At 38.7% G+C, this 12,029-nt stretch overlaps 1 protein-coding gene across 3 annotated transcripts in view; it reads right to left on the bottom strand.

The window, feature by feature from the left end:
* The window catches only part of hspa12a (heat shock protein 12A), a 51,448-nt gene that overhangs the window by 24,461 nt on the left and 14,958 nt on the right, over nucleotides 1-12,029 (bottom strand). For all 3 annotated transcript variants that reach the window (XM_056235035.1, XM_056235037.1, XM_056235036.1), the window contains exons 2-3: nucleotides 5,575-5,651; nucleotides 5,234-5,361 (exon numbers count right to left, since the gene is read on the bottom strand). In XM_056235035.1, coding sequence (XP_056091010.1) covers nucleotides 5,234-5,361; nucleotides 5,575-5,651 — 205 coding nt within the window. The remainder of the gene's footprint in view (nucleotides 1-5,233; nucleotides 5,362-5,574; nucleotides 5,652-12,029) is intronic.

Genomic DNA, 12,029 nt, shown 5'->3' with positions numbered 1-12,029 from the left:
ATCAGAGTTAATAATATGGGTCTCTGAACAAACTAAAAAATTACTCTGGGATTCTGTGGAATCAGGACAGACTTGAAGTCGATCTATTAATCTCCTGTTAAATGTACAATATATAAAATATCCAAAAATCACTTGCACAGTGTGATATATTCCCTGCAATTGTGTACTTACAATATCCCAAAAGTTCCCAAAGATTTTTAATTTCAGAGAAATTTCAATTTTAAATAATTGGCCGTCCCGGAAAACCTGTTCACTTGTCGCCTGTCAATGACGTAAAATCCGCGTTACCCCTGGTTTGCGCTTAAGTACTGCCATAGTACCATAGTATAACCATGGCAACAGACTTGGACAACTGCATTACGTCTAGCGGCACGCTCACGCTGTTGTTGTTTCGTTCAAACATTATGGACCATGGCAAGCAGACTTTGGGAAAAAAGGAGAACTAAAACGAGAATCAATCTCAGCGTGATGTTTTCGAGATGCCGAGAGCTCCACGTCCGTGACTAACTTCGACTTGACAGAGCTCTTACATGTACTTTGTTAGACAGGTGAGCAAATGTACATAAAACTAATCAATGTTATATAGCTCAACATGATGAAATGTTAGGATATGATCTCTATGTTATTCTAATGTTGATCTAGCTTACTGCTAGTCTCATAGAATAACATTATAACTTTCAACACAGTCAAATGCCGTTTAGTGTGATAGTGTAGAGTAGACCAAGTGAAACAGCGCTGAGTTACCTCACGTTTAATTCGTCTAATAAACTGACCTGTGTGAGTAATTCAGCACTTGCGGGTAGTTTGGTAGAATTAAATGTCCTTATTCCTTTACATCCGCGAGGCTCGCGTGGCGCTGATATCTGTCTCTCATTAGCAATCGAGCCTTCATACCACAGTCATGATAAAAAACATCAATGTATTCACTCATCCATTAACATTACCAGATCCATCGGCTTGACGACAAGTTCCATAATTTTACGTAAATGTTATGTAAAAGATTACATATTGTATCTTTAACCAACTCAAAGCAGCTGTCTTCTTGACTATAAACAGATTTAGTAAATGAGTTTTGTGAGCTTTTTACAAGGCAATCTGAGTTTATGTAAAGGTTTAGGGACTAGACCAGTACTTCTCAAAGTCCGGACTCCGGTCCGGATCCGGACCCGGAGGGAATTCAATCCGTACCGGCCTCCATTTCGTATCAAGAGCACTAATTGTGTGTAATGGATTAAAAGTGTGGATTTCCTACTTTGATAAACGCATGTTAAAATCATTTGTTTCGTTTTGTTATGTCTTTTTTGAGATGGTCCGAAATTAAAGCGAAGGCGAGATATTTAAAGTTTTCCTCCGTGATTTAGTTGCCATGACATCCAGTGAGCGTATGATTTTTGACGTAATCGGGCGCGACGCGACACTTCAAGTTCACCGCAGTAAGCGTTTGAATGGGTGTGAGGATGGCATCATCCAAGAAAAGAAAAGTTGACGGAGAAAATAGAGTTTTTAAAGATGATTGGACCGAGAGGTATGCGTTCATTTTGCCCCAATCCAGCACGAAGCCATTCTGTTTAATTTGTAATGAGACAGTTGGAGTTGTGAAGAGTGGAAATGTCAAACGACATTATGAAACAAAACACAGACATTTTGAACAGCAATATCCACAAAATACAGAGGTACGGACAGCAAAACTACGACAGCTAAAGTCTTCATATGAATCAACAAATAAGTTGCTTGTGAGAGCTGTGACACAGCAAGAGAGAGCTACAGAAGCATCTTTCCGAGTGGCCTGGGTACTAGGCAAAAACAAGAAGCCGTTCTCTGATGCAGAGATAGTTAAGGAGTGTTTAGTGGAGATAGTAGATGCTTTTTTTGAGGGAAAGGAGAGACAGGAGATGTCAGAGAAATTAAAGAAAATCCCACTGTCCAATGACACTTCAACCAGGAGGACAGAGGTACTTGCCCATGACTTAGTTAAGCAGTTAACTGATGATATCAAAGATGCACCCTGCGTTTCACTTGCGGTGGATGAGTCAACAGATGGCACAGACCAAGCCCAGCTATGTGTGTTTGTCAGATACTTCAGCAAGGCAAAGGGGACATTCTGTGAAGACTTACTGGGCCTTACTCCACTCTGTCACACTAGAGGAGAGGACATCTATGAAGCTATCATGCAGATGCTTAATGAACGGGGAATTGATGTCAAGAATATTGTGTCCATCACTACTGATGGTGCTCCAGCCATGATAGGGAAGGAGAAGGGAGCTGTTCAACGTCTGAAAGAGGAGCACTCCGACCTGCTGACATACCACTGTATTATACACCAGTCCGTGCTGTGTGCTAGCCTTGGAAAAGTTTCAATATTCAGACGTCATGGAAACTATTATGAAGCTTGTGAACTACCTGAGAGCATCCTCTGCCCTTCAGCACCGTCTTCTGCGGGCATTCCTGACTGAGGTGAGAATAAATTTGACTTTTTCTACTGTGTTTTTGTGTGTGTGGGTCAATAGGGGATTATTAAGTGATGATCACACACACACACACACACACACACATACACATACACATACACATACACATACACATACACATACACATACACATACACATACACATACACACACTGCTGCAGAGCCAAAGCATTTAAATCTTTAACAATTTTAATCAATGGGAAACTAAGGCATAATTAATGCAGGAAATGCTGAATATCTCCCCACTGACTAATGTTAAGTCAACCCTTATTTCACAAATGTTTTTTTATTTATATAATAATTTTTAATTGTGAATAAAATGTAGGAGAAAATGTAATTATATGCATTTGGAAGTATTAAAGGTTGTCATCAAAATCTACTTACAACAGACTTAAACCATTTAAATTTACAGAATTTACAAAGATCATGTATTTATTTATTTTTATCTTTTTTCTTTCTCTTATCAGGTAAATGCTGCTTATGACGACTTACTCCTCCATAACAATGTTAGGTGGCTGAGTAAGGGAAGAGTCTTGGAAAGGTTTTGGGCCATCAGAAAAGATTTGGAGATGTTTTTGTCCCAGCAGAAGAATGTCAAAGCCAGGCATTACTTGGATTTTCTGAGGGATGATGACAGCATGGAGCTTGTGGCCTTTTTAGTGGACATAACATCTCATCTAAATGAACTGAATCTGAAGCTCCAGGGCCAAGGCAACACAGTGTGTGATCTGATGGCAGCAGTACGCTCCTTTGAAAGGCGGCTGGAGATCTTTAAGAGTGACATCACAGGGCCACATATCCACTTTCCAACTCTTCTCCAGCAGACTAATGGCAATCACCATCGTCACCATCTTTCCTTTTTGGAGAAGCTAGCTGAAAATTTCAGGATGCGCTTTGAGGGGTTCAATATAGGCAGACAAGTGCTGCTCTGCATTCCATCTCCATTCCTGGTCAAGAATGTTGAGGAGTTTTCAAAAGAAACCAAGAGCATCTTCCCATGGGCAAGCATGGCATCTCTGCAGACTGAACTCATTGACTTACAGGAAAATGTGGCTTTGCAGGAAGTGGACTGTGGCACTCTTACCTTTTGGACTAAAATGGTCACAGCTGAAAATTTCCCCAATCTGCAGAAAGTAGCCATCTGTGTTCTTACCATGTTTGGGTCGACCTATCGGTGTGAGTCTGCATTCTCAGCAATGAATGCTGTAAAGAACTCATACCGCAGCAGCTTGACTAATGAACATTTAGGCCAGTGTCTCCGTCTGGCAACCACACCTTTTGTGCCACGTTTTCGGCAGCTGATGGGAGACAGACAGTGCCATTTCTCACATTAGACTGTTCTGTATTTTGCACCATGTTACTTTGGGCCTACCTCTTGTTGTGTTTTGTTAAGAATTTTTTTTGAATTTTTTCAAAAACACCTTATTTTTTAAATAAAATGAATGTTGATTTTTTTATGCATGTTTATTAAAAATAAGTTTTGTAATAACCAATAGTTCCGGACCTTTGACATTGATGAAAATTCAGATTTGGACCTTTGAATGTAGACTTTGAGAACCCCTGGACTAGACTATCAGTCCAACCCAAATAATCTCAGAGGCCTTGGGCTATTTGTGCTTGTAAATCTGTAGCAGCAGTCAAAACACAATTCGAATTAACCAGATTGAAGCAAGGCACTGTTTTTTCCAAAGAAGAGCAGTCTCAATTTAACTCGTTCCTTTTCTCCTCCTCATCTCGCACTCTCTCGTTGTCCACATTTGACACAGTCAAGATCCTAAATGAATACTATAGCCGTGGACAACGGAATGCTAAGAGTCCTTGTCAGACAAAGCTAAACATATCTGTACTGTATATGCAATGGCCTTCTTGTTTCAATAGAAAGCAGTAGGCTTATCTTTAAATGTTTTCATGCCTCTATTCACGCTTGTATTCAAACCATCTTTTAATATGTGGATATATGTGCGCACACCCTCTACAGCTGTACTTGTGCAGTTTAACAAATAGAATCCTATTTCTAACTTTCATAGTGAGTCTGATGCCTAAAATGAAACCCACATGCCCATTTGGGCAGGAAACACGTGGCTGACTCTGCCCAGCAGGTACTCTGGAGAGCTGACCTTAGAGTCAAAGGCCACATGACCAAGTAGGTCAGGTCAGGATAGCAGAGCAGCTGTGGGTTTACCTTCATATACAACACACGTGGTTCAGTGTTACGTGGTTCAGACCATTATACACACAGTGGGACTGTATTAATCTAATGAGTGCATCTAAGTGCCCAGAGAGGAAGACACCTGTGCGTTTGACTGAAATAGAGACATGACCTTCTAATGGCCAATCATATTAAATGTCTTCAGAAGAGATGGACTACACATAAACTGTTGAACAGTTTTTTTTAATGCTCTGTTCGAACATAATTTACTCAAAACCCTACTGAAGGATAGAAAGAAGAAAAAAAAGGTACTTTCTACATAAAATGATGAAAAAAAAAGATATATATAAAATATAAAGGAATATAAATAACTACTTTTATATTATTTTAAAATTGTTAATAAATAATAATTTATAATTAATTATAAAATTATATTAATAAATAATAATATATAAACTACAGAAAACTAAGAAAACTACATTTTGCCCAAAATAAGCAAAAAATAATAATTTTTTAAGAGTCCTTTTGGGAATCTCATTTGAGCTTTTCTTTTACAGGTACACCCCCACTCTCTCTCTCTCTCTCTCTCTCTCTCTCTCTGCCCCTTTTGTCTCACCTCATAGTGTGAATGCACTCTGGTTCTTTATTGAAGGCATATGCGTAGCCACTGGAGGTGGTGCCAAAGTCGATGGCCACCACCACCACATATGGGTGCCTCGTAGGCTCATTCTCTTCTGAGTCATTCTGTAGAAAGACAAAAGGGAAAAGAAGCAGAGGGAAACTGAGAGACATGAAAAGAGGTAGAGAGATACTGTCAAGTATATGTCAAGCATTAAATTGTTGCATGTAATTGCAGCTCAGGGTAAATAAGACAATCCATTAAGGCCCCATTTGCACTCCGGACATTTCCTTCATGTAATGGGTGACGTCATGCTGGCAATAAAAAGCTGAGCTCACCAGTACATGTGTGGGGGAAAGTGGCGTGATGCCTGGGTCGCCCATACTCTTGGCTGGAGATGGAGTAGCCATTGCATCTGCAAAGTGAACGAAAGAAGAAAGAACAAACAAAAGAAAGAAAGTTTAACATTCAAATCAAACATTCAAACTACAAAGATGAGCCTATATTCAAGTTAATAATTTAGTGCATTGTTGGGCTTATACAGATAATGATAATATTAATACATTTTAATGTTTTAAAATACTTTTTTTTTGCTTTGTATAATACATTTTTTTGTTACTGTTTGGTTGTCAGTTGAGAAACAATGTATTAAGGTAAAGCTGTTTTAAGGTGCCATTTGTGAAATGTCTATTGTTCATAGTGTGGCGATATATGAAGCACAGCTCACACCAGTCAGTTTCAAACCTAGCAGAGTTCTGTTGCTCAATCTCAATCCGCATTACCAACTTAAATCTGTTGCGAAATCTTTCAACCTCAAGAGTGATTGTGATCACATGGATTCAAATTTAAATGAAAATTCACCAAAAAAAGTCAATATGACCACACCTTTAGTCTACAGGAGGTTCTCCATTTGAATGTTTTTTTCCCCAAACACGTGTTTTTCTGTTTTATAGTGCGTCTGTTGGACCTTTTTGAAAATTAATCAAAATACTGTAATTCTTGAAGATAACCAAAACCTAATTAAAATACATTTAAATGGCATTGCGAATATCAGGAAGCACTCTAAGGCACAGTTTCATGGTCACAGTTGGAGAACAGGACTAAATGGCACCATCAATGGTGATTCTTCACTGGAAATTATTTTCAGTGGGAACGAGACTTAAAAGCCTCAATTAATGTTCAGCGAATTCGTCTGAAAGACCATTCATTTGGCCTTACTTTTTTTATAACATCGCTTATGTCTAACATTTTACATTATTTGGTCATAAAATCATCAAATCCTTTAAGAGCTTTAGACCACTACAGCAACAGCTGCTCCCCTCCACACTGACATTTGAATCGAATTAGAGGTTGTATTTGTCCATTCCCGTCGTCCTCATTAGCCGGGCCTAATAGCTTCACTAAAACACTTGGATGCTGAGCACCCTGAACACTAAACGAGCGCCCGGGTTCCTTGCTCCGCGGGATGCCACGTTTTTCCGAGCATTCATCCTTTTTTCCCGCCTTTACCCCATACTGAGCGGCAGAGTGAACAGAATAAGCGTGGCGCTCTTCAGCGAGTAATTACGGGTTGAGCGACAGGCTACCTGCAGCTCGCACTTCATTTCAACCACTCACCACATGCACAAGCTCCAGCTACCGAGATTGATTTTAAAATGGGACAATGGAACGTCAAAATCAATACTGAAGGAGTAAAATGATTGTCTATAATGATAAATGCCTATAAGTGAAGTGTTATTCAGAAACACACACTTGACCGTCTTTTTATACTTTTCAGCGAATGGATTTGCGGGTTAAAGGAACTTAAGTTTGTTTACATGGCAACACGGCTCACTGTACGGGGACTTCATTATAGCACATTAAAGTTGCGTGAGGGTAATTACACAACGTCAATGGCGACCGTTTCCCTGGTGGCTGATTGAGAGCTATACTTGATTAGGGCTGTGATTGTGTTTTGTATGTATGTGTGTGTGTATTACATGTCTTTTCAATAAGGCTCTTTAAGTCACAACAGAGAATCCAAACATGCGTGGGAACTGGAAAGCAGAAAATGGGCATAAACGGTGGGAAATTACTTGCATTATGACCAGAGTGTGAAACGGACCAATTCCTTTGATTTTCCTGCTGTTTTAAAGACTTATTTACACATAAGCATGAAAAGAAATGTATCTACAGACTGGCCTGACATGAATAGATGTACCTTGAATTGTTGTCAACAAGAAAAAAAAACCCAATGTAAATCAATTATTTTTACTCAGGATTGGCTGACATAATGAGCTGTTTTAACACAAAACCTACACAATAAATAATATAAAATATAGTAAAAAACTATCAAGATGAAGTTATCACTTCAAGTTGTTGGCCATTCAGGTGCATTATTATTATTGAGCAAAATTTTGAATGTTTACTCGGCAGGTTTTTGGAAAAGTTCAAATCCAACTCACATCTAAAGTTTCAGAAAACACAGAACACAAAAGACTCTTTTAATGAGGCGATCATATATACTAGAACCATTAGTATTTGCGTTGATCCAAGCAGCAAAAATAAACACAAATGAGAGAGAGGATGGAGAGAGAAAAAAGTATCCTGTTTTCACCCCTCCTCTAGTCCACATGAGAAAGGGAGTGAATAAACGGGGTGTTCAAGCTCCATTCTGGAATGTTATACAAAATTCTGACAGGAAGCAGGAGGAGTCAGAGGTCATCCATCCTCTGTGGAATTACAAATTCAGAAGAATTCCAAGCAGCCCAGTACACAGAAATAATAGAGTTCAGAGATATATGGACCACTGACATGCACAGACAAAAGCGATCTTAGGTCTGGAATCTATTATCTATAAAATATGCCACATTGTGATATAGTTGAGTCAAAGTGAAGAGTAAAAATCAGAGATATTTTTAAATATGAAGAAGGTTGTACAATCAACTCAAAATGCCAGTCATAAATGTCACTTTCCTGTTTTATTTTTATTTTTTATTGATAATTAGATATCAATAGAAAAATGTTATGTGAATGGGCTTTTTCTGCCATTCTCAAAAGGCATTCTGCTTCCTCCCTTCTTTGTTGAGTTTATGTTCATCATATTCATCAAATCTTCAACAGATCAACATGAGAGCAGCTGGGGTACTTGTAAGGTTAGGATACTTATTAAGTCTAGTTTATTAGTTAGCTGTTCTTTAGGCTGCTAATTTTTGTTCATGGTATTCAGCTGCAACAGGATGTTTTGCCAAAAGACACGGAATAGATATGTTTGATATCTAAATGTTTGAATTTTTTTTTTTTACCATGTTGGAATCGAAATGGGGATTCTAAAAACTGAATTGATAATCAGAATTGGAATAGAAATCGCTAAAATTCTAACGATACCCTACCGGTACTTGTATTTTGAACTTCCAAAGAGAAATAGATTCTTCAAGTGCCTTCAATCTGGTTGATGATTTTATTCCATGGCTAGCACACACAGACAGATACATCTGTAAAATATTACAACTCTGGATCACACACTACAGTTCTGATCCATTATTAATTATATTATTTTTTTTACAGTTCTCAAATCTCAACATGTCTGAGACAAATGGCCTCTTACTCTGTAACTTTTGGTTTGAAATTTTTCCAAAAATAATAACCAAATGCAGAGATAAAGAAAAGCGAATCCATCATGATGTCAAGTAGAGAATTCCCTGTTAAGTGAAAACAGATCAGGAAAAGGGAAAACGTAAAGTGTACCCATATCTCAAGCTGAAAAACAATTGTTTTTTTTTTTACGTTTTTTTTTTATAAATATAACTTTCCAATGAATTCTGTGTGAACAGTACAGTTTACAGCTGAAGCTACACTGTAGTGTGTGATCCCGAGTTGTAATACTTTACAGATCCCTCTGTCTGTGTATGCTAGCAATGACATAAATTCATTAACCAGATTGAAGGCACTTTCAAAATACAAGTACCTAGGGTTGGGTAATGTTTGAATTTTAGCGATTTTTGATCCCAATTCCTTCCAATTGTAAGTCGCTTCGGATAAAAGCATCTCCTAAATGATTAAATGTAAATCATTTTTAAGGCCTGAAAGCAAAATACACTGAGCTCAGATAATATACTATCAAGCCGCTAACAGCTATCAAGACAAGCCATCTCAAAGACATGCCATTGACAGGGCAGGGCTGCTCCAGTTCACGTGTATGTGAAGGTCCATTCAGAAACGCAGCACTATAAATGCCAAAAACACAGCCAGCCGGTCATCTCGCTCACACTAACTGTGTCCAGCTGCCCCTATTCACTCACAAACACACAAATAAACACTCACATTCATACACAAACACCCCTCCCACACACAGTGGGTGAGAGAAGCCACACAACAGCTGCGACTGCTCCAATCGTATTACTTTCTCTCTGTCTGTTAGGGTTGTCAGTAGGGATGATTAATCGATGATCGCACCGTAGTTACATACTACCGGTATTATAAATATATTAACGTCTTGAAGCCATTCAATGGATTAGGTATGCAAGCAGTTTAATTTGAAACATAATTAACCAAGGGTCCAAAAACCCCTCCAAACAAGTAATTTTACTGAACATAAGAACTACTTGGTGTAAACACCACAATAAAAGTACATAGAATAAACAAATGAGTGCTGATCTTCCGGTGCTTTTTCAGCTGTGCGCTCCTATTCTATGGTGCATAGTAAATCAAGACCTGTCAATCTGGGGTGTATTTCCCAAAGCCAACTATGGTTGCAAGTTCAGTTGTTATCAGGGCTGGACTGGCCATCGGGCATTTCGGGCATTTGCCCGGTGGGCCGACGTGCTTTGTGGGCCGGTACATACTTTAAATTTTTTATTTTTTTTTTGTCTGAACGGCCTATAAAACTCGCACATCGGCGGCCCATTGCGTTTAGTTTTGCTTAATTGGCGGCGCTGGGATCTTTGTGCCGGTGTAATGCATTGGACACAGCGTAGGTTTATTCTTTCTCTCACAGACCGGCACATGAAACGCATAGATCAGCGGCCCATTGGTTATTTTCTTGATTGACACTGGGCTGGTCCAATCGCATCTTAAACTCCTCCCCCTTTGAGCTCTGAGTGAGCGAGCAGTGTCAGTGTGTATCTGTCAAAATAGTCCGAGCGATGGAGAAGAAACTGCAAGGAATGCGCAGAGAAATAGCGTGAAAAAAACAAACTTCAAAGGCCCTCCGTGGCTGATGAGGATAGTGAGGAGGATAAGGAGAGAAATAAGTGAGTGCAGGGAACTGTGGTAAGCAGAACTAGGCTACTTTCAGAACACTTAGGCTATGTAGGAACCCACTACCCAGTTATGCATTATTTCCAATCTGCACAACTAGGGGTGTGCAAAAAAATCGATTCACATTTGAATCGCGATTCAATCTTTACCGATTCAGAATCGATTCATAGAATTCCAAAAATCGATTCATATATTTTTTTTAATGGCGTGCACGGGCGGAGTGGCAATCGGGTGAGTCAGGACTTTTACCGGTGGTTCGGTAGTGTTTCGAGGCCGCGAGGGCCGGTCTGATAAATAGTTACATTGCAAGTTCTTGCCGCCCGCTGGTCAAACTGCAGCCTCTCTGCTCAACCCGTAAATAAATGCATCGATCCGCAGATCTTATGTTTGAGTTCTGTAGATCTTTTGCCAAGCGTGTCAGAGGTTACGGGTTCTAAACCGCACTCGTTTAGTTTTTTCTCTCTCTCATCAAAACCCATCATGTTCATCAAGTCTCCACAACGGCGATATGAAGCGCGTGTCCGAGTGAAGGCTGCGCGAGCCACAGAGAACACTGTATCCATGACACTGATAGCAGCGGACGCGAGCGCGCAGCTTGATTTCAAAAACAACAGATCTCTTATTTAATAGCGAACTAAATGAATGCTCTGCTAGTTAACTGGAGATACCCGCAAATTACGCCTATGAACGACTTCACTGGATCTAAACAAATTAATCTAACCATAGATGTTACCAGTAGCGGTGGCTTTTTAAAATCTATTTAAAATAATTTCGCAAGGGTTCTAGCTATGACATTAGTATATATTTTTAGGAAGTTCAATGTGGCCAGTCGAGTTCAAATTTCAACAGTCAGCCTGGTAGCTGAAGTAGTCCTTAAACCACATTTAGCATAATTGTTTGATTTGACTACAGAACTTTAAAGCTAAATGTAAAAGCTTTTTATTTAAGTTTTATTTTAAACTTGAATTAAATGTATTTGAAAGCTGGCCAAAGCTTGGCACTTTTTAGTTGCAAAAGTTTTTATTTTTGTATGAAAACATATAAAGTAATATCAAACTACATTTAATTTGTTGTGTTTTTTGTTCTTTTAAATTGTGTCTACTGCAATCAATCACATAGGAAAAAGTAAACTACATTTATATACTGCGAATCGTTTTTTGAATCGAGAATCGTTTTTGAATCGAAAATCGATTTTGAATCGAATCTTGAGACAAAAAATCGGTATCGAATCGAATCGTGACATTTTCTGAATCGTGCACCCCTATGCACAACCATGTTTTTCGGCAAAATAAAAGATCGATGCTGTTTCCGTCAAAATAAAAGATCATGTGCTTATCTCTTTCAAGTATAGAAATTAGTACGAAACTAATTATGAAAGTTGCTTTTATTTGTCAGTGCATTTGTTTTACAACATATAGCTATTACTGCCATGGGATTAATATTATAACTATTATGTAGTAGTGTCATGTAGACAGACACTATATCACAACTAAAAGAGTTTTGAGTTTTTCTTTGTTCAATTTGCACACTTAATATGGGTTGAAGCTCTTAATTT

Source organism: Rhinichthys klamathensis, unplaced genomic scaffold, assembly GCF_029890125.1.
Source record: "Rhinichthys klamathensis goyatoka isolate OS25496 unplaced genomic scaffold, OSU_Roscu_1.1 h1tg000412l_1, whole genome shotgun sequence".
Lineage (NCBI taxonomy): Eukaryota > Metazoa > Chordata > Actinopteri > Cypriniformes > Leuciscidae > Rhinichthys > Rhinichthys klamathensis.
The sequence above is the reverse complement of the archived record's forward strand: the minus strand, read 5'-3'. Positions and strand labels throughout refer to the sequence as shown.